General features: G+C 40.0%; 1 protein-coding gene across 9 annotated transcripts in view; it reads left to right on the plus strand.

The window, feature by feature from the left end:
- PLCL1 (phospholipase C like 1 (inactive)) overlaps window positions 1-20795 on the plus strand; it is a 322644-nt gene extending 301849 nt beyond the window's left edge. For 8 of the 9 annotated variants that reach the window (XM_075934261.1, XM_006117924.4, XM_075934260.1 and 5 more), the window contains one exon: window positions 19063-20795. In XM_075934261.1, coding sequence (XP_075790376.1) covers window positions 19063-19245 — 183 coding nt within the window. In that variant the 3' untranslated portion in view covers window positions 19246-20795. The remainder of the gene's footprint in view (window positions 1-19062) is intronic. The other variant, XR_331663.4, reaches the window with a different exon arrangement.
- The last annotated feature ends 3202 nt before the right edge of the window (window positions 20796-23997 follow it).

Below are 23997 nucleotides of genomic sequence, written 5' to 3' on the forward strand. Positions count from 1 at the left end.
CTGATTACGTCAGATATGCTGTGTGTGAAAGAGTCAAGTGAGAGCAGAACTAAAAGGCACAAGCAGTAAGGATCAATAGTCTGTTCTCTTCCTGAGTTTTCAATTATATTTTCCCAAAGTGGGTAGAAGTCCCACTATGACAGGCAGAACTGATGTGATTTCCTCCAAATTGACAGAAGAAAACTGTATTTAACTTTCCTGAATATTCTCACTTCATATTGTCTTATATTCTATATTTTGGACATGGGATATGGTGTTGTGCAGCATTATTTTATTGTACTAGCACATAAGAAAGAAACCTATTCCTTACAGAATCAGAAAAATAGATATACTCAGGCAGGCAATTGCTGTCTCCTTTTTGGAGACTTTCAAGTATTTATAATCCAATTTCCAATTCATATTTTAGTTAAAGGAGTACAAATCCAGAAAAACTCCATGGACCTCACAAAGAAGTAGATAATAAAGTCTTCCTTTTAAAATTCTTCTTACAGAATGCAAGGCAAGGGAAGATCCTTTTTCATCCACCATTAGTTTATCAAAAGAGGAGTGTTTCACATGCATGGCACTGTATACTTTTAGTGCATACTAGGTCACATAATTCTGTCCCTTATAAGAAAAGACATTGATCACATTTCAGAGCTGACATATATGAGTACAGCACGATTGAGCTCAGGAGTTCACATAAGATTCCTGCTACCCACAAATTACTTTGAACGTTTATTAACAAGGTCCTTTGTATTCTGAATTAACATTGAGCTTCTACTGCCAAGCCCCCTTTTTTGCGTGGCAGTCTGGCAGATTAGAAATTTGACTTAGTTTATACGAAGCAATTTATGTTTTATTATAACAAATATGAAACAAGTAATGCAATCAACATAGGAGCTCCCTGAGTCAGGTTGTTTGTGTGTGCTACATTCAGTTAGACTAGACTATGTCTACACAGCAGTGTTATTTTGGAATAACTGATGTTATTCTGAAATAACATAGTCCGCATCTAGACAGCATGCAGTTATTTCGACATAATGTTGAAATAATGTCAAGCTGGAGGACTTCTTACTCCTACTCTTGTAACACTCATTTTACAAGGAGTAAGGGAAGTCGGAGGAACAGTGCTCTACCTCGGACTTCCTGCTGTGTAGACAGCGCCAAAAGCCGAAATAAGCTATTTCAACTTCAGCTACACAATTGACGTAGCTCAAGTGGCATAGCTGATTTCGGCTTTCGCCCTGCTGTATAGATGTGCCCTTAGTTACTTCATCCCCATATTTTCAGTTTTCATTGTGACTTCTCATCTTCTGTCATGTCTACTTCTGACCCTTCTCATTTTCCTTCTTCCCTCACTGTTTCCTTTCAATTGCTCCCTCTCTAATGGTCACAAGCCTCTTCTATGAATACAGCTTCTCTCTGAGTTACGAACGAGTTATAGACCAAACACTTGGCTGTAACTCGATCTGTTCGTAACTCGGACCCCATTGAGTTACATGCGACTGCGCTGTTCGTAACTCGGGGACCGCCTTTACATCCGCTCCATTGGAGCTTTGGTCGTAAGTGCGAACAGTTGTAACTTGACCGTTCGCAACTCGGGGAGTGACTGTAATCTGACCTCTGAGGAAGTAAAGTGACCAGAGAAAAGGGCTCAGTGATGCTTCTATTGAGGTCATTAGCAAAACTCCCATTGAAGTCAGTAGGAATAGGATTTGATGTGAAGGAAGGAAATGATTCAGTCATTTATTCTCAGCTCTGTTTAAAACATTTGCCTTTCCAGCAGTTTAATGGCTTTTCTTTCTTTTCCCCTTCATGTAAATGTTGATGTTTTTTTCTTCAGCTAAAGAGAATACGTTTCTTATTAGAAATACTTTGAAAATTGAGCTTGGGAGCAGATACATCAGAGGGATTGTGTGCCAGAGAAGGGAAATTTGCACAGCCAGTACATAGTCACTGAAAACTCTTTCACACTATAAATAGTAGTTCTGCAAATGTTTGCACTGTAATTAGTTGATGGTGGCTGTCAGCCAATCAGAATACAACAATTTGCAAACTGTATGGCTATTCAGTAATAACGGCAGTAATTATGCAAACCAGATACCAAGACCCAATCAGCATATACATAACTTTACATGTGAATAAGTACTGTGTGAGTATGCTCCATTACTTGACCAGCACTCGGGCTGACGTAATTGTATTTCAGTATAATTAGGTTATTTCACTAAAATGTAAGCACAGCTACACACATTCACACACACACACACACATGAAATTAAGCATTACTCTAAGTAGGAATTAAGTCTTTGTTTGGTGGCTGTAACTTTGCATAGTCTTTTCCATTCAGCTAACCCTGAGTAAGAATATGCATAGTTTTGTGCAATTAAAGTTAGGCCGATCCAGTTACTAGCTTTAAACTCCACTGTGTGTTTTCCTTAGCAGGTGTTTCTGCTCCATATTAGGGATATATTCAGATCAGTGGGAGCAAGATACTACCAAAATAACATTCATTTATGAGTTACAGTCCTGAATTGTGCAGTCAATAAACAAAAAGCCAAAGTGCTAAGTCTAGGGACCTTTAAAGACTACAAAGTCAGCTATTTTTTCAGGGATTTTTTTTTAAGCTACAATACAATCAAATGCATATTTGCCTTTTCTGCACTGGTAGTCTTGCTCAGAGAGACAGGTGCAAGCATACTGAAAAGTCCACCCTTTCTGCCAGATTTTCCTTTTGCTATGGTTTTACATTGGTGTAACCCCACTGACTTGGAGTTATTCCCAATTTGCACTGGTGTAGATGGGTATGTCTACACTACCCTCCTATTTCGAAGTAGGAGGGTAATGTAGGCATACCGCACTTGCAAATGAAGCCTGGGATTTGAATTTCCCGGGCTTCATTTGCATAAGCCGGGCGCCGCCATTTTTAAATCCCGGCTAGTTCGAACCCCGTGCCGCGCGGCTACATGCCGCACGGAGTAGCTAGTTCGGACTAGGCTTCTAATCCGAACTAGCTGTACTCCAACGTGATTATACAAATGAAACGGGACATTTGTAAATCCGCGCTTCATTTGAATTTTTGATTGACTTCATTTGCATTCCTCTTTTGAGAGAGGAATGCAGTCTAGACATAGCCTCTTTCTCTCTCTCTCCCTCCCTCCTGCTCTCTCTCTCTCTCTCTCTCTTTCTCAAAACCCCCTTCCCCTGAACTTCACAGCATATTGAAAACATCAAATTAATGCTGTTATTTCAGAAAGAAAGTTCCTGCCATAGCACTTACAGATGGTAGATGTTTACATTCATTGCTCATGACAGTCTGATATGAGGTAATTTAATTTAAACACCAACAAGGAAAAAAGACATTTTTTAAAAAGCCAACTTTTATTATATCTTTAAAAAACCCTAAAACAAAACTGCTTGAGAGAGAGAGAGAGAGAGAGAGCAGATCTGGAGCCTTGTAGTGCTGTTGATTTATAAGAACTCTCCACTGATTTCAGTAGAGTTTGGCTTTAAAATCAGTGGTGCAGTACTACAGCAGGAGATATTTTTTATTTATTTTTACCTTTTAAGTCATTCTGGAAACAATTTTGCACTAATTAAGTATTTCTCAGATTGTGGTCTAAGACCACTTGTGGTCAGCAAAGTCCTTCCTGGGCGCTCCACAGACAGCTTGCTGGTTACAGGGAGCTGCTTCTCCTTCTTGATAAATTACATTAAAAGATGCTAAAAATACAGACTGACTTTCTTAATGTTATTTTTCCAAGTAGGCAATTGCTGTAGATGCAATAGGGAAATTTATGATCATGAGTACGAAGGCAGCTGGCTCTTCGGAGAATCTCTGTTAAAATTCTGCCCACAATACCTAAATATTTTGAAAAATCTTAATTTTGAAATGTGTTTTAATTATTTAAAGTTCTGAAGAGTCTGAATGGTAAGAAATATAAAATTTTTTAGTTCTTTTGAGTCCATGAAATAAACAAGAATTTCCTTGCTTGTTCATGATAAAAGCATACAAAATAGTGAATAGAGAAAGGGAGCAGGGATATGTTTGTTTTACTTTTCTCATAATACAAGAATAAGGAAGCATTCAATGAAATTGTAAGGTGGCAAGTTGAAAACTGATAAAAGTAACTCCTTTTTCACATAGTGAAAGATTAGGCTGTGGAACCATTGTCACAAGATATATTTGTGGTCCAAAGCTTAAGTCGGGGTGGGCAAGGTCCAGTCTTTGGATTCAGCCCATAGCCTGCCCTCTGGGATCCTCAGGCCTGCAGCAACCCTAGGCTGTTCAAAATAGCTGGTGGCTCCAGGTACCTCTCTGCAGTGGACTTTGTGCACTGCTCCTGCATCCAGCATTGGAAACAACTGGCCAATGGGCACTCCAAAGATTGTGCTGGGAGCAGGATCAAAGCACGAAGTCACCCTTTCTTGCACATGATGCAGAGCGGCATGTGGAGGAGCCAGCTGCTTTGAGTGGTCTGGAGCTGGAGCAGGATCCTGCAGGGCTGCTGGCTGGGAGCCACCTAGGTAAGTACCTCTGGGCCAGAGCCTGCACCTGGCATCTCACCCCCTCATGCACTCTGCCCCAGGTTATCACCCTCTGCACTTCCCTTCCCCCAGGTCACAACTCCCTTCCAGTCTCTGCACCACCTTCTACACCTCTCCCCCAGGCCAGAATCCTCTCCTGCACCCATACCCTATCCCGGACCCTGCACCCCATTCCCTGTCCCAGGTCACAATCCCCTCCCTCACCTAAACTCCCTCTCAGACCCCACTCTCTCTCCTATACCCCAGTCTCCTACCCAGAGCTCCCTTCTGTACCCAACCTCCATCCCAGACCCCGCATCCCCTTCATAGAAAAGTGTGGCCTTGACCACTTACCAAAATCTTGGAGTGGCCCCCGATCAAAACTTATTGCTCACCCCTCCCTTTGGTGAACTCTGAGAAATATTAGACCTTTATATGAATAAGAGGAATATCCAGCTATTAGGAATACAAAGAGATAACCAGTTAACTGGTTACTGGTAAGCATTGCTTTATCAGTATGCTTACCAGGGTAACTGGTTAACTGGCACCCAGCCCAGTCAGAGCGGCTACCCGCCTATGGTACCACGGGTGGGGGCTGCTCTAGCCCAGCTGGGCCCACTACACAGTGAGCGGAGAGTTGTAACCTACCTTGTACAGCCTTGTTCTAAGAAATTAATTTGGGTGAATTAAGGAGTTAGTAAATAGGAGGTTATACTAGGCAAATCAAAGGCTGAGTGGAAGTGGTTGGCTTGATTTTTAACAAAAACTCCTAATTAGTTTCATTTAAACTGTAGTTGGGCATTGAAAGTCATTTTATACCTTTGAACATGGAATTCTCATGCATATTACTGGATTCATGCAGATTCCATGCATATTGTGCGCATCCACCACCCAAAACAATGTCAGGTAATAGAGCTGCTGTAAGATATCTTTCTTAAGCCACATCTAGACTACTATATAAGGTTAAATCTATTAAGGTCGATTTCTGGTTACCTGATTTTGCAAAGTTGAAGGTCAGTGTCCCACCTGCAGGGAAGAATTCAACGTAGTTCCATGTAGTGTGTCTCCATTAGGGAGACTGCCATCGACTTTGAGAGCGATGCACTGTGAGTAGCTATTCCAGAGGATGCAATCCATCCCCTTGTTCAGGTCATTAATAAAGATGTTGAACAAAACCAGCCCCAGAACTGACCCTGCGGGCATTCCCCTTGATACCAACCGCCAACCAGACAATGAGCCGTTGATCACTATCCATTGAGCTCGACCATCTAGCCAGTTTTCTCTCCACCTTACAGTCCATTTAGCCAATCCATACTTCCTTAACTTGCTAGCAAGAATACTGTGGGAGACCATATAAAAAGCTTTGCAGTTGTCAAGGTATATCACATCCTCTGCCTTCCCATGTCCACAGAGCCAGTTACCTCATCATAGAAGCTAATCAGGTTGGTCAGGCATGATTTGCCCTTGGTGAATCTATGTTGGCTATTCCTGATCACTTTCCCCTCTTCCAAGTGCTTCAAAATGGATTCCGTGAGGATCCCCTCCATGATTTTTCCAGGGACTGAGGTGAGGCTGGCCAGTCTGTAATTCCTGGATGGCTGAGAAATGTGCATGACACACACATCTTTAGAAACTCCTGCCTCTTCAGAAAGATGCACACTGGAATTGTTTTCCCCAATGGGAATTAAAAAAAAAAAAAAAATCAGAGATGTGGAAATGCCAATAGTGATCCTTGGCGACCCAGCCTACCCTTTGCTCCCATGGCTCATGAACATGTACACAGGCAGCCTGGACTGCAGTAAGGAACAGTTGAACTACAGGCTGAGCAAGTGCAGAATGGTGGTTGAATGTGCTTTTGGGCCTTAAAGGGAAAATTCAGGACTCTGCTGACTAGGTTGTACCTCACTGAAAGTAACATTCCCCTTGTGGTGGCAGCCTGTTGTGTGCTCCGTAACTTTTGTGTGAGCAAAGGGGAACGTTATCTGGCAGGGCAGAGAGGTTGAGGCAGAGTGCCTAGTCAGAGATTTTGAGCAGCCAGACACCGGGGTGACAAGGAGAGCACAGCGCAGGGCAGTGCAAATCAGAGAGGCTTTGAAAGAAAGTTTTATAAATGATCAGTTTTGAAAGTCATGCACGTTGCTCTCAATGAGGGGCCCAGTATTTGCTGTGTTTGCTTGGAATCCCCCACACCAGCACTGTGGTAGAAGCAAAGAAGAAATTGTTGTTCAGAGATCATGTGTTTTTATTTAGAGAAGATAGCAGAGAAAGAAAAGAAGTCCATGATGGGAAACCAAGAAGGGGGATAGGGCTCAGAAATGTGAGGACAGCCTTTTGCCTCCCAACACCTTGGAGGTTGAGTATGTGGGGGTGGAGGCTATGGAACTGGGAAAGTTATTTTGCATGGGTGGAGGGAGTCCTGGCCGGGGGCTGTTCTCCAGGCTAGCCTCCAGGCACTCCATCACTGCCGTCCTGTTGCCTTGCTTACAGCTCCCTACACGCTTTCCTGTCCTGTTGCTCTGTTATTCTGTCCTGCCTCTCTGCCATTCTCTCCTCCATCTCCACCATCCTCTCCACCTGTGTCTCCTCCAGGAACGTATTCCTCCATATCATGTTTTCTCCTTAAACGTGTCTTCTCTTGTCCATTTTCACCTGCGAATCGGTGAGATGGACAGCTGCTGGAGCAGGAGGGGTACAAGCTGCCTGCTGTTCTCCCTGTAATGAAAAGTTACAAAGGCACTCATTACAGGAGATACATTGTGTTAAAACCTAATCCTAATCTGTTAACATACAGTGAAGGTCTCTGTAAAGACAATGGAGATGTGTTCTCTGCAAGGCCAAAGATATGCTTTACAGTGGCCACTGTACAGCAGGTGCACAGAGATGTCAGGAGCATCTGGACTCACACTGTTGGTTCAGAAGCATGCATGGGAAGGGGCCTTCCAAGCCATGATCCTGTGGGCAGGAGGGGAGGTTACGGGGTCTGGTCATGCTGGGTGTGCAGAGCAGTGTTTATCAGGGAAAGGGGCAAAGTGAAAGGAGTCCCTGTAGCTCACTGTTGTTCTCAGGTACCTTAATACGCCACTCTCGGGTGGCATGTCTGCAAACAAACGAGAAAAGGTCCGAATAAAAAAATAATAAATTCACATCTGGATATTATCATTCTTAAAGCCTGTATCTTATCAAATCAGAGATCTCTTGCTAGGCTTCCTTCAGATTCATCTCTGTTGAGGTACCTTTAAGAAATCAGACAACGAATGAAATATACATCAATAGAGACTTGGGTTGTATTTATTTCCATATGTAATTAAAATAGAATGTAAATGTTTCAGTTTGTATCTATAATCATCTTGTGAAATTATAAACTTATTGTTAACTCACTTTCCATCTCACATGCCTTCTGTAGTCTACTCTTACTAATTAGCAATGCTGATACTTTTTGAAAAACTCCCAAATCCACCTTTTGAAGCATGTAGCATAATTTATCTCACTGCCTACAATCTACCATGTATTTAAAAACAAAGTTTATCTTTTTTTAATGCATATCACCTGTGCAAGTGTGATATATGAATTCTCCCATGTTATAATCATGCTTTTCATATGCCAGTCTTTTCTCTTACATCTTTTCAGAGGACAGAGCTGGAAACTACTGTTGCATTTTAAAAATGCCCAGGAATAGCATCTTGCACGCTTGCTATACCATTCAGTTCTCTGGTTATAACTTGGCACTCCTTCTGTGAATTTGTGCTAAAAACCTTTGTGCTGACCATACTTTCACAAGGTGTCTGCAATCAAAACCCTCAGGCTGCGTCTAGACTAGCATGATTTTGCGCAAATACTTTTAATGGAAAAGTTTTTCCATTAAAAGTATTTGCGCAAGAGAGCATCTATACTGGCATGTGCCTTTGCGCAAAAGATTTGCTTTTGTGCAAAAGCATCCGTGCCAGTGTAGACGCTCTCTTGCGCAAGAAAGCTCTGATGGCCATTTTAACCATCGGGCTTTCTTGCACAAGAAATTAACATTGCTGTCTACACTGGCCCTTTTGCGCAAGAATACTTGCCCAAGGGGGCTTATCCCTGAGCGGGAGCATCAGAGTATTTGCGCAAGAACCACTGATTTTGTACATTACAAAGTCAGTGTTCTTACGCAAATACTTGCGGCCAGTGTAGACAGGCGGTAAGATTTTGCGCAAACATGCCAGTCTAGACGCAGCCTCAGGGAAAAACATATATAGTCCATGTGTAGTTTCTCTTTCAACTTTTGTTTACAGAGATATAACATTTCATACAATGGTAACTGCCCTTCATTGGTTGTATTTTCTCTATCACAAACTTTACAGGCTCATTCTTTTGTGGGACTATACTATACATTGTCTGATTTATGTAATTATCTCAATGGATTAAGCCCATCCATGCATGGGGATTACCATTAGAGCACATTATTATATAAATATACATATGGCATTGTTTCAGATTTTAATTTTTGTTTTAATCGGTTTGGTCAATGCTTTACACATCCATCTTCTGATGGCTTATTTTATAAAACTCTTAAAGATTGGCAAGGAAATAGGCAAGCAATAGTTGGAAAAAATTGCAAACTCCTTCCAGTCATTAATATCACAAAGCTTTATTTTTGCAAATATTTGAAAAGGCCTTCTTTGTGATACTGAGACACAGGTCTATGCCTTTCATACCATACTGAACCTAATGTAGCAAGTTAGTGCTGCTTAGTTTAGCATGCGGAATAGTACACAAACCAAAGTGATTGTCCAAGCCTGCCCCCGGTTTATTTTTGCCTTTTTATTTTGTGCAAGAACCTAGTCACGCTTACATACCACAAAATAAACAGCTAGGCTATGATCCTGCAGCCCTTATTCCTAGGAATAATCCATGTTCCACCTTTTTCTAGACATCACATCTTTATAAGACAAACATGTTCTTTCTTCTTCCAGATTTTTTGTTGTGTTTTAACAAGTACAGCACAATCTGTATCAGAGAGAGAGAAATAAATGTCTTAATAAAGTGTTTAAAATAATAATAGAATATCTACACAAACCTATGAATGCTCCACAGAAGATTTGAAAAAATGAAATGTTCTGTTTTAAAATTAGAATTCATTAAAATCAAATTCATACCAATAGCTTTCCATATTTTGATTGTGGGGAAAAAAAGCAGTGGAATAATATCAGCTTTTGGTAGCCATTGAAAATTGTGATTTCTGTTTAGGAGTAAATTTTCAAAACCTTGTTTGGTGATTGAACTATGCATCCCTAGTATTAATTAAACACAGTTAAATCCTCAGAACAACACTTTGAAAATGGAACCATTGCTGTAAATTCAGCATCTGTACAGAATCTATAAATATCACAGGAGTTTCTATAGGATTTTTTGCCTTCCGCTCTCTGACCATTGATAGTTAAGCTGTACCATTATTTTAAATGTGTTACTCTTTCTCCGTGTACATCGGGCAATTTAAAATGACATAATACTTTATTGATAATTTGTCTTTTCATGCTTGAGCTTTTACAGTGAAGCTTCTTCAGCCAAAATCTTGGGTTCTTTGATGATGATTTTACTGCAGGGGTGGGCAAAAGGGCCTCCGTGGGCCAGATCCGGCCCACCAAGTGGGTTGATCCAGTCTGCGGAGGCCCTGCCACTTCCCCACCCCCCCAGGCCAATTAGAGTCTGGGTGCGAGGGGAAGTGCACAAAGTTTTCTCCACCCTGCCAGGAGCACCCAGCACTTAGGTGTGCCGCAGGCTCCTGGCAAGGTGGGAGGAGACTTTGCGCATTCCTCCGCCCCCAAGCCCTGATTGGCCTGGGAGCGAGGCGGGGAGTGCTCAAAGTTTCCTCCACCCTACCCTCACCCTGAGAGGAGCATGCGGGCAGGGTGGAAGGAGACTTCCCATGCTCCCCCGCCCCCAGATCCTGATTGCCCGGGGGGTGAGGGAGCATGTGAAGTCTCCTCCCGCCGCCCAGGGCATGGGCGCCTAGGGGGACCCTGGAGGGGGCAAAGGCGCTTCCCCACCCCCAGACCAATCATGGTCTGGGGGTGGGGAAGCCTGAAAGTAACTTGACCCCACCCCTTCCAGAGCAGCCTGGGACCTCTTCAAACATTTCTGAAGTGGCCCCCAGCAAAAAATTATTGCCCACCTCTGTTTTACTGTCTGATTAAATAGCAATATGTAGTTAGTTTCCTCCTTATTGTGCAAAAGTGAAAGTTATGGTATGAACTTGCTGTGAGATGGACAGTGGAGGGAAAATCAAATCACTTATTGTTTGTTTACTCAGGCCCTTAGAAATGGATTATATAAAGCCCCCCTAATACATTGTTGAGGAATGCGTTCACCAGTATATAGGAGAACGTCTGCTGTAACAATAAACAGACCACAAAATGGCCCTAGCAGCCAGCTGCTTAGCCTGCTTACTGTGTAACAGTGTCAGTTTTGTACGGCATAGAGATCCTAATACTCAATATGCAGCTGTTGAAGACTTTACATTTTAATGGTAATAAATTCATCCTTAAGATCTCTTTGCCTTTCAAATCTCAGTGCAGTATTTAACACATTAATGTATGGGCTGTAAAGACTGTTTTGTAGTCTGCTTATGGTTATTGTAGAAAGCCACTTGAATATTGTATCATTCTTTGTTGACAATACAATGTGTGTTTCTGGGGCGGCAGGGGGGTCTGTAATCTGTTAGTGGGAGTCTGAATTGTCAGTAATAGTGGCTGCTTAAAGGATGGTAAGGCACAATTATATAAATGTCAAAGGTTAATTCATTTAATAGGAACTCAAGTGTTTATTAGAAACTGATCAAACTGAAACCATTTACCTTGACATCTTCCTCCTGCTATACCTTCAGATTCTGAAGAATCTGAACCTCAACTGATTTAGTTTGACTTTATAGAATGCCAAAGTTTTAAAAAAATGGAAACCCGCAATTTTGCCTATCTCTAGTTATTACGAAGGTGTTTCTAGTCATGTTAATACACTGCTTGAAGCCTTTTGTACAATGGCATTGAACCTGAATAACATTTAAAGTTATGTAAAACGATCTTTCTGTGTTTTAAATAGTATTTGTCCATCAAAGCAAAGGCTCAAGCTATTAACTTGACATACTGTACTGTTTGTGCAGTATTATTAATCCATATTTGAATTCCATAGTTGTAGTTTGGCATATGAAACATCATATTTAATATTCTGTCACTTTTATTCCTAGAAGAAAAAAAATAGAAAGCTTGATTAAATTTCCAACTAAAATGGTTTGATTAATCACTTTTAGCTTTACTTAGGATCCTCCCAAATGTTGAATTTAACCTTTTCCCACTTATTATATTTATTTTCAGAGACACTGCTGATATCAGTAACTGAATGAAGAGAGATAGATGCCAAAAATGGACAAACACAATTTCTCTTTGTCCTGAGAGAATGATTCCTCTTTTTGTGAGAGTAGAGAGGACTGTACTGTTCACTGAGCATATGACAATGACTTTGATTTGTAAAGGTCATGTCAGTTTAATTATATTTTAAAAATTACTCCAGATTCTTTCTAGTAGTTAGTTTAAGGTGTTGACACAATTTTGCTGACATTTTTCATAAATGGATTATGCTCACAATCAGTTTTTCAAAGCAGACAGATGGCTTCTCAAACAGAGAATCCCCACAGCAATATTTTATGATATCTTTAGAATTATGACAGCACTGTCACAAGGGATAAGTTTGTCATTAATTTTCTTGTGACAGATGATTCAAAATCATTTTTGCTTCTTTGGCTTGCTCAAATTAACCAGCTATTAAAAAAAAAAAACATTCCAAGGAAACTCAGACATAGATCAATCGGTAAACACATGAATGCAGTATATGCTCAGTTTTGGTAGGTACATTTCATTTCTAGAAGAAATGTAAAATTAGATTCTCTCCAGCATCTCAAAAACAGTTTATGGAATTATATTTTAGCTCTTGGATTCAAAAGAAATTTTGAAGCATTGCCTGAAGATAAACTTGTAAAGCATAAACAATAGTAACAGTCTGATTATTTAATGATGCAATAGATAATAATAATAATTAATAATTCATGAACTATCATCTGGCCTTCCTAGAGGGCCACAGCTACAGGCTTCACTCCTCCTGCCATCCTTCCAAGATAGATACATTGAGTGTCAAGCAGAATACCTTGAGTGGACCTTTCAGAGAAGACTTGAACCTAGGCCTGATTAACAGGGAGATGTGAGAAAAATGTCCATGTGCACCTTTTGCTGTGGGAAGAAAAGGAAGACACCAAAAGACAGCACAGGCTATCAGTTTAAGCTTTGTTTTTAATAGCTATTGAATTTAATCTGTCCTGTGCTGCTCCTGTTCAATGTGAGAGATTCACCCCCACTCACAGCATGTGGAAACTGTTGTAACTGCCCACACAGAACTGTGTTCAATATGGGTTCAGAAGACTAAACAGCTAAAATTGTCTCCACGAACGCACAGGCTAGAAGGACTCAGGCATCATGCCATTATTAATTACAATAGTTATTTCACATTTATATTTTGGTAACACCCAGAGGCCAGTCAGGAGTGGGGCTTCATTGTGCTAGGTCCTGAACAAACCCATGTGAAGACACAGCCCCAGCTTCAGGGCTATCCTTTATTCTATATGGTGTTTTCCATTCTTGTATGGGCTTAACATAACACCAGTTTTAGACTCATGCATTTTAAAGCCAAAAGGATTATGATGACGACATAGTCTGACCTCCTGCCTTACACAGGCCATAGAATTGCAAAACCTCCAGTCTTACGCAGATGGAACAAAATAACACCAATACCCAGGTGGAGCCTGAACCCCACCTAACTTGATCACCATGGTAGTCAAGCTTATGGGAAAGATGCCAACTCAGTTCAGACCTCCAGGCAATAACTTGGGAAGGGGCAGAAGACTGGTACAGCAAGGGACATTGTATAAAAGTGGGCTGGGCATTTTAGGTGTAAACCGGTTTAGTGGGCTGATAACACCAGTCAGGCTGAAAATTCCCTTCATCTTGGAATGGATGGTAGAGCTCCCAGAATAGCAAGAGGATGATAGTTCATCTCTTGGACAACATTCCCAAGCTGCCCTGCTGCACCACTGCATGTAAGAGATCTTCCCTCTCATAACTAAAGGATTTTCTTTTCAGTTAAGGTTGGGCCTAGCTCCCTACCCAAACAAGAATGTTATTTTATTCTTTAATAATCTTGCAAATTAATGTTGACATTTACTCATCATTTGGATTCCATGTGCTGTAGAACAATCTCATTTCAAGCTAGCTACATATTTGTTTGTCATATTTGTGTGCACAATAGTGTGCAAGCTGTTCGGACAGGAGAGCCACAGTGATGATTAGAACTGAGTCTGAACTCAAAAGGCAGGCTGGGAAATTGCAGGATTTGAATTAGGGGATTCCTGGTCCTAACGTCTTTCTAGGGGCATGCCACTTTTCCCAGCCAGACAAGCCTTTGGGAAAGGTTGACCTACATGTGTGTCATTTAAACAGATGTGAGACCTAAGGGCCCATGTAATTTCACCATAGCATGTATTAGGAAATAAAAACAGATTTATTTTTTGCAAGTTTAAAGTATAATCCTGGTGAAGGAAAGGCTTTTCATATGTTGAAAAGCATTATGGAAAACTTGCTGTGTTAGGGATATTTGCTTATGAGTCTTCCATGGACACAGGACCTGAACTCACTCAAGTCAGTGGCAAAACTCTTACTGCCATCGATGGCTGCCAACAGCACATACTTCACTTACTGAGTGGAAATTATTTTATTAAAAAAAAAAAAAACATGGTCCTAAACAATTAGCAGTTTGGGATGCCCCCCTTTTCTCTCTCTCTCTCTCTCTCTCTCGCTCTCTCTCTCAAAAAAAAGCAGCCTCAGGTCAGATGTTGAATAAAAGTATAGCTTAAAGGTGGTAAAAATCAAATCTCTAAATTAATTTTGGACACAAGTTTATATTTTTGTATGTGTGCATACCCACATAATTACGTTAGATATAAATCAAATCATAACCTTCAAAACACTGTTTAAAACTGAGGTTGGGCTTACTGGCAAATTGTAATAGTCAAATGCAAATACCATAAAAATGCTAAGGTTGAAGCACCAATACATATTTAAAAGGGTTACATGGGGAACTGTAGTGTTGGCATGTAGCAGTGAGATGAGGCAGACTGACACCATTATGGCCGAATTGGTAACAGATTACTGATAAAGCCAAGTATCAGACATTAGATGGGCTGCATTGTAGCATGAACAATTACAGTATCCAGATGTTTCATGCTACTCTGAACAAACTCAGATTAGGTTCATGTTCTGACATGAACCTTAGTATAGTTATTAGGTACCCAGAAATCGGTAAATTGTGTCTCAGTTGATGCCACTGTTCTTTCTCTTTAGGCACTTACCAGTATGTGGTTTAGTCACTGCATTTACCTTCTGCTCGGTTAATAATACTGACTTTAGCCCCACACATAGCCGGGGTAACTAAGGCACAGGCAGATGAAGTAACTTTTCCCCAGTTCTGCAGAGTGTCTGGGTCATGGTCATGGACTTAACCCTGATATCTAGAATCCCAATCCTAGTGCCTTTAATCACAAGATCAGTCTTCATCCTATACAAGTGTGATCACACTTCTTGGAAACGTTTGTGGTGCAGACTTTATTTGCTGACTTCTTTAAACCTTAGCTGCTCACCAGCTTCCCATCTTGTAAATGTATCCAGCAGTATATTCCCAGAACTGTCGGATTGAGCTTTCTTACTCTGTAGCTCAGTGCCTCGTAAGGCACAGTACACAGCTCCTTAGTCCCTATATTTTGTGGGGTTTTTATTAAATCTGATTCTTAACATCTGTTTAGTGACTTGCATTGTCAAGCAGGACAAGTCCATGTCATCAGGAAATGAGACAATCAATCCCTCGTGCACTAGCCTAAAATGACATTTCCAATTGCCATTGTTTCCCAAATGTTGTTTACCAGCGCTGAACCCTGCCAGCTACCATTGTTTATTTGCTTTTGTTTACGAGGGTTGAAACAATACAGTGTGCAAAGTTATGTACCATGCTGCATTGAAAGGAAAGATAGCTCTGGTGACCACTGTGGGCTAAATCCTGCCTGTTACAGTGCTGCAGAAGGGGACAGGCAGAGCAACGTTAGCTGTGGAGTACTTTGCAGTATTGTGATATCTCACTCGCCTGGCAGCCTGTTGGTCACCCATATTTAGCTAGTGCTTTTGAATACCAAACAGAGGTGCTGGGGTCTTCACCCTTTGAACATATGAAGGGCTCTGGTCAGGGTTTACTGCCATTTTACATATGATTTGTCCTGTAAGAACTCACAAAATACAGATGGCATACAAATATTGGCTTGCGTAGGTGTAGGGATGGTATGTAGAGTCTGTTAGGGACAGATTTTAAAAAGGTGTTTAGGCACTTTAGGTGCAGCTAGTCCACTAGTGAGGTTTTCAAAGGTGCCTAGAAATCTAAATCCTACTTATTTCAAAGAGAGTTAGGAGCTTTTGAAAAGCCCAGTAGAACCCTATCTGCATATTTGTTCTCTAACCACCTTTAAAAATGTGCCCCTAAATCTTCATTAGAATATCTCCTGCCCCTAGTGTCTGTGTTATGTGCATGGTATTGGAGCTGTGGAGCTGAAAAAGCACGTTGTTTAGGGCTCACTTATAAATGTATAGCTTCCTTTTTACTGGGCAGGATTCCCTGGTGAGTTTGTTCAGCTTTTAAACTTGTCATCCAATTCTTGTTCCTGCTGTTCATTATCTAATGTACAATGGACTAAATTCTTGGCTTACAAAATGGCATAACTAGCTTGTCACGGGCACACAGTAATGCACAAAAAGCAGCATCCGTGTATTCTGATTCCCATGTGACCCAGACTACTCCCCATGCCAATTACTCCTAATAGTAATAATCTGCATTTGAAAATCTGTATATGACTGGATGGATCTGGTTCAAGGTGCATGAACACTGAAACTCATGAGGTGACATCCTGATCCCATTGAAATCAATGGCAAAAACCTCTCAACTTCAGTGTGACCCTGGACCACAATCTTTAACCCTCACCCCAGAGAAATCATCCAGACCTCTATCTGGAGGAGCTGCAGAATGTCACTTGTTTCAGGATGCCAGAATTACAGTGGAAAATATGGCCCTTTATGTGGGTGATGACTTAGAAAATTGGAAGCTTGAAGCACCATTATGTCCCAATCTAGGGCATGCTCATAAATGTTATCCTACCACTTTCAGTGTTCACTTATATTTTAAAGGAACTTCCATTTATAATTTGGCATAACTGCTTAATGATTTTTGGAAACTGTAACTAATAAAATGGTTTTACAAGAAAAGCAAGTGGAAATCTTTTCACTTTGAATGCAAATATAAACAGCTCTATGGAATGATGTATCTAAAGCTGCACTTGGTTTGATGTTGACATTAAAGAGATCGACTCAAGCTTGTGACAGCACTTCATTTTAATATCTAGCAGAATCTCCTGCATTTATTTATTTATTTATTTATTTTTGCAGCGCCAGTTTCACATTCTTGTCACTTCACAAAATTTAAAATATCAATATTAATTTCAGAATGTTTGGAACTTTCCACTCCCTTTTGGACAGATTTTGAAGGAAACAAGGATATTATAAGTGTGTGTGTTCTACACTGTGTGACACTGAGGGTACATCTAGACTGTAGCACTATTTTGGGATAACGGAAGTGTCCGGAAATAGCAACACTGAATCTTTCAATGCTCCCACTATTTACTGAAACATAATTTTTTTTTAAATTGTATTTCTCCTTGCTCTCTATCAAGTTGTGATTTTGTATTTATAAACTTTCAGATGGGGTTAAATGGTTTCCAAATGTTATAGGCATCAACATTATGCATTTGTAGTAAGAAAACTAAAAAAGAAATATAGATGCACAGGTGTTCTTCCTGGTAGATGACTAGTTTTTAATGTTCATAGGGAAGACCACGTTATGTTCACTAAGCAGTCAAAAGGTGTAATTCTGTTTTTAAAAAAAATAATGCTTCATATTTTTATTTAAAATCACAGTTTACATGTTCAGATGATCTCGTATAGATCAAAGAGTAAACTTAATTTACGTTGTAGTAACTTCTCTAATTATCATTTCTCAGTGGCCTCTTTTTGTTATTTTTCTGTGTAATCTTCAAAAATTTTAATTGTTCATAATTGTGTCTGTGACTAACAATGAGATACACAATTGATTGTTTGAAGATTGGCATTTTCTCTGAAGTTTAAAATCTGACTTCACTTTTAAAGTGTTTTGAAATGGATAAAAGAAGCTTTTTGTGCATCAAATCCTGGGTTCCTGGTAGTCTGCCGGAAAGTGAGACATGAAACGGGTTAACTATATCCAGCATGGTGCACAGAAATGTGTTTTGCAAATCTCGTCAATACACCTTTGTTGATGAGAGGCTTAGAACTGGATTAGCCAGCCATGACTAAGGAGTATTAATGGGCTATGTGGGAAGGATTTCATTAGTACTAAAATTCTAATGAAATCCTTTTTCCAGTTTATCCCACCCATACGATTTGAGATGATTAAACTTTTTAATTTAAGATCTAACGTTTCAAAGGCTGGAGTAGTGGAGTCACTTGCAGGGCCAGTGTGGTTGACCTGGTTTTGCAGAATCACTGTTGCAGTACATATATTGGTGACAAAACTGAAGAGAACAACCTTCTGTTGATTCAATTAAGTTCTCACTGGCCTGGGTGTAAACAGGCAGGACTACTAAAATGTATTGATTTGCCGTCTATTTGAAAGAACTCCTAGCTAGTTGTTGTTAAATCAAATTAAATTTTTTTTCTTAATAAAGACAAGGCTTTTTCCTTTGCTGCTGCTCCCTTGAGATCAGTTTATCAAACTGCTGTTGTGGTTTGATGGGGCCCTTGGGTTCTGCACTCCCCAAGGGTTCACCTAAATACATTGACCCTTCAGCCAGTTAGGAACATTGTCCACAGAACAGTGTACTAGTTCGAAAAAGGCATAAGTGACCGTAAAATCCCGCTCATGACAATAAATATTTTTTATTGTTGTTGTAGCCATGTTGAACCCATGAAATTAGGGAGACAAGATGACTGATGTAATACCTTTCATGGGACCACCCTCTGTTGCCAGACCTGAAGCAAGAGCTCTGTGTAAGCTCAACAGCTAGTCTCTCTCCCCAACAGAAGGTAGTGTCATGTTACTTCACCCACCCTGTCTCTCTAATTCATAGTTTATAAGATTTGAATCTGCTGGCCCGGCCCAGCTGCCTTATTTGTTGGCTAAAGGTACGGTGCATTTAAAAAGCTGCCAGATTATTTCATTCCCTTCTGTCTGTGCTGAAATTAATAGTAGGCCCCACAGGGGGATCGAAGCAGAGCTGGATGAATTTAAACTGCGATCCATCATAAAAAATAATTTTAACAAGGACATTAGAACAGCAGCTTCACTTTAAGTTCTTAACTCTCTATATTATTTGTGCTTTTTTTTTCTTCTTAATGTGTTTGTATATACTCCTAGGGCCAAGGAGACCTGTTGAAGAATGCCAAGAATGAAGCCATAGAGAATATGAAGCAGATCCAGCTGGCCTGCTTGTCATGTGGACTGAGCAAAACTGGAAGTGGAAACACTGATGCAAAGTCAAAACGATGTCTGGAGGCAATACAGGAGAAGGATACTGGGGATGAGAATGGCAGACTGTGAGAGAAAGCAGAGTTGTCATATCTGTCATATATTTCAATAGCTATATTTTTAAAGCATTTCAAAATTCACATGGGAATGCCTTCTCGCCGGGCGTTGGAAGTATTAAAACCCTCACAATGTCAGTATTTTAATGCAGTTAATTTATCTAAGTTAAAATCTTTAATAGTGAAATTTCTAATAAATTCAAGGAATGGGTGGAGAGTATGAAAGAGAGAGAGAGAGAGAGAATGTGTGTATGGAATCCAGAATAGCCCATTTAAGAGTTGCTTTATCCATTTACTAATTTATTCTTTTGTCCTCTTTGAACAGACATGTTAATTCTGATCAAAACAAATAGAATACTTATTGTATCAGATTTGTGCTCCATTTGACTTTCCTGCCTTTGTCATTTAATTTACAACTTTTAATATATTCTGTTTAAATTAAACAAAATAGATTTCACTAACAAATACTCATTTGTTGCAAGGGTGAAATTAATGGATTGCTATAAATCCTCAACATCATTTTAATGATCAATTAAAAATAAGTAAATGAAATATTGAACAGAATTTCTAGATAGATCCTTATTAGATTTCAGATGGACATTTCATTGAATTTTAGTTAGTCACTCTACATATACATTCAGATAGTACATAGTAATGTAAGAAATTGTTAACTTCTTTCATTCAAGAAAGTCAGTACTACATTTTTGCTCTACAGAACAATTATGATCTTTGCAGAAATTCATTTAATTTCTGTAATAATAAACACCACTTCTACCATCTTATGAAGTGAGAATAGTGAGTATTCATCCAGGATAAAATAAAATGACAGTGATCTTCAGTAATTCTGAAATATTTATTAATGTCAATATTTGAATGAAGATTATAGACTTCATAAATTGTGAGCCTTATATGAAATTTAGAGAATGGGTCAATTTCTTCTTGCCTTATTCATACCAGTGATCCCATTTAGGGCAGTTGCACAAGGTAAGCAGGATTTGACTGTAGTTTTAAGAAACATGCTGTGCTAGAGACTTGAAGTCAGACTGCGGAATTGCTAAATATACAGTATAGAGAAATGGCTGAAAAAAACAGGGTGCCAGCATTCTTGTGCAGCCATTATAAATGTCATTACGCAAGAAATTCTTATGGTAGTGTTGAGAATTAACTCTGTTGTGCTGTCATTTAAGGTAGGCAGAGGAGATGGACAACCAGCGAATCCTCATCCTGTCATCCTTAATAAGATTCCGCTCATATATTCTCATGGTGTTCATTTCGGTCTTTTCATTACTGTGCTTAAGTGTAGTTATTTGCGTTATCTCTAGCAAAAATTCAGTGTTCTCTGGATATAAAAGACTATATTTATTTGAAGGATTGCTTTTATTTTGAAAAGCTATTTTTTAAATTAATTTTATTAACAAATGTGCTCATTTTCTGAACTCAGTTAAATGTTGAAAGGTTGACCATCTGAAAATCGTATATAGTTACTGTGTTAAGTTATTTTTGACTTCTTAATAACACTATTATGTTCTTGTTGCACATTACTGAGAGAGTAAAGCTATGAAACAACTTTAGCCCATGTTTTAAGTGATTTTACGTAGAAGGCAAATACTAAAAACTGTGAGAATTTGGGTGAGTTGTACATAATAATGTTCTCTTCTGTTTTGAATCCCATTATTTAAAGGGTTATAACTAAGTATGCCTGAAACTTGATTATACATAGTAAGAACAGGTATCCTTCCCCGCCCCACCCCAACTCTGTTAACTAGTCATTTAGGTCTTTGATTTCTGTATATGTGTATTATAGTTTCCCTGTGTGACTGAATGAGGGAGGGTACCTAGTGACAGATAACGTGGGACAAGCTGAAGTACTCAATGCTTTTTTTCCCTCCATCTTCACAGACAAAGTCAGTTTTCAGCACATTATGGGAAGGAGGTGGGCACCCCTCAGTGGAGAAAGAACAGGTTAAGAACTATTTAGAAAAGCTGGGCATGCACAAGTCCATAAGGCCAGATTTAATAGATCTGAGGATAGTGAGAAAGTTGGCTGATGTGATTGCAGAGCTATTGGCCATTATCTTTGAAAACTTGTGGTGATCGGGGGAGGTCCTGGATGATTAGAAAAAAGGTAATTTAGTGCCCATCTTTAAAAAAAGAGAAGGAGAAGCTGGGGAACAACAGACCAGTCAGCCTCACCTCAGTCCATTAAAAAATCATGGAGGGGATCCTCAAGAAATCTATTTTGAAGCACTTGAAAGAGGGGAAAGTGAACAGGAATAGTCAACATGGACTCACCAAAGGCAAGTCATGGCTGACCAACCTGATAGTCTTCTATCATGAGGTAACTGGTTCCGAGGATATGGGAAAGGCGGTGGATAGAAAGCTGGCTACCTCGTTGGGCTCAACAGGTAGTGATCAAATGGCCAGTTTTGTTCAACATCTTTATTAATGACTTGCATGTGGGGATAGATTGCACCCTCATCAAATTCGCTGATGACACTAAGCTAAGGGGAGAGGTAGATATGTTGGAGGGTAGGGATAAGGGACCAGAGTGACCTAGACAAATCGGAGGATTGGGCCAAAAGAAATCTGATGAGGTTCAACAAGAACAATTGCAGAGTCCTGCATTTGGAATGGAAGAATCCCAAGATGAGAACCGAATGGCTAAGCTGCAGTTCTTCAGAAAACGACCTGGGGATTACAGTGTCTGGAAAGCTGGATATGAGTCAACAGTGTGCCCTTGTAACCAAGAAGGCTAATGTCATATTTGGGTGGCTGCACAGGAGAAGGTGAAGTGGAAGGCAACACAAATTATTAGGGGGCTGGAACACTGGACTTACTAGGAGCAGCTGAGGGATTTGAGCTTATTTAGTCTACAGAAGAGAAGAATGAGGAGAGATTTGATAGCACTCATCAAAACTTGAAGGGGGATTTCAAAGAGCATGGAGAGGCTGTTTTCAGTGGTGACAGATGATAGAACAAGGAGCAATGGGCTCTAGTTGCACTGGGAAAGGTCTAAGTTGGATATTAGAAAAAAAAACTATTTCACTAGGAGGATGGTGAAGCACTGGAATGGGTTACCTAGGAACGTGTTGGCGTCTCCATCCCTAGGGGGTTTTACATCGCAGTTTGACAAAGCCCTCGCTGGGATGGTTTAGTTAGGGTTGGTCTTGCTTTTAGCTGGGAATTGACTTGATGACCTCCTGAGGTCTCTTCCAACACAATGATTCTATGACTTCAGGTAGGGGTTCATTATAGGTGCTAGTCAAGGAATAAAAAACCCTGCCCAAATTAATGTTAATAGCATGCATGGACTAATTCTTCCCTCAGATTCTGTTCTAACAATTTTAACAAGACTCCTGTATATGGCAAATAGAACTTGGAGCTCAGTGGTTAGTGTATCAACTAGAACAAAACTTGTTAAGCTAACTTTATTCCAGGTATGAAGACAACTTCTTTTAGGAATGATCTATGTAAAGAGAAGTGCTTCTTCGGAAGAGAACTTCTTCCCTTTCTTTGAAAATGAAAAAACCATCAATTTTCACTTTTGAAAAACTCAATTGGAAACTTCTTGAAAAGCTGAAGTTTTTCCTCATTGTCTGGTTTTATAACTTTCATGGGTGGTAAAATACAGACAAGGGATTGGTTAACAGGTTAAAGCTGGCAATAGCAGGTACCATTCAACAATGTTTGACTCCCTCTCTCCATGTGGAGCAGGGACAGAAGATTAGTGGAACGTCCTCTAATCCACTTTTTATAACAGTTTTACTGTTCATAAATCAAATTGCAAATTAAAGGACAAATCTTCAATTCAGCTCAAGTAGACTGGGTGTTAGGCAGAGGGGACTGGGACAGAGAAATTCTCTTCAGGCTGGAGAACAGTTGGGAAGCTGCCTCACATGGCTGGTGAAGCATCCATGCGTCTCTCTACCATGGGGATAGGACCTACAGAGCAGAGATTCATCTTCAGGCCTGCCCAGGCCCTTCTCTCATTTGCCTCTGCTCACTAATGCAGCCTCTTAAAAACTTACATGCTACAGAGCATAATAAAAACTTACATGCTACAGAGCATAATAAAAAGCTTGTCTCTTTCGCCATCAGAAGTAAGCCCAATAAAAGATATGACCTCACCCAGCTTGTCTCTCTAATACACCAAGGAGAGTGATGTGCAACATGTATCAATATGTGCAATTAATTCTGGCTGTTGTGTAAAACCAATTATAGTTTGTCCAAAACTGTTAGTGGATGCACATCTGCTAGTACATTCCGGTGCTGATCTTGCCCATCTCTCTCTCTCTCTCTCTCTTTCTCTCTCTCTCTTGTAATAATGTTTTTTTTACAAAATGTCATATGCCTGTAGCCCTACTCCTGAGCTCAGCCAATGGAAATTAACATGCACTCTCATCACATGGGGCCAAGTTAACATTAATGAAAGCGTCACATGGCTGTTACTTTTTTCGCTGCTATTTGCTCATGTGTTTATACGATTTTAAATAATCTTACAGCTTCTAAATACAAATGCATCTCAGTGCAAATGTCAGATCCCTGTATATCCCTCCTTTTTTAGTCTCATTTCTCTAAATATAGTCATCAGATAACTGCAGTCATCAGAGAGAGTTTGCCTGAATAATAACCCATCTCTTCAGTCTATCTCTTCAGACTAAAACATTAGGTCATAGCTCCCTTGGAATCCATCTCATTCCCAGAGCAATAGACAATGTCATCACACAAGATGCTGAAAGCTAAAATGTTTTATAAAAGAAGCAGAAGG

The sequence above is a fragment of the Pelodiscus sinensis genome, chromosome 7 (genome assembly GCF_049634645.1).
Source record: "Pelodiscus sinensis isolate JC-2024 chromosome 7, ASM4963464v1, whole genome shotgun sequence".
NCBI lineage: Eukaryota > Metazoa > Chordata > Testudines > Trionychidae > Pelodiscus > Pelodiscus sinensis.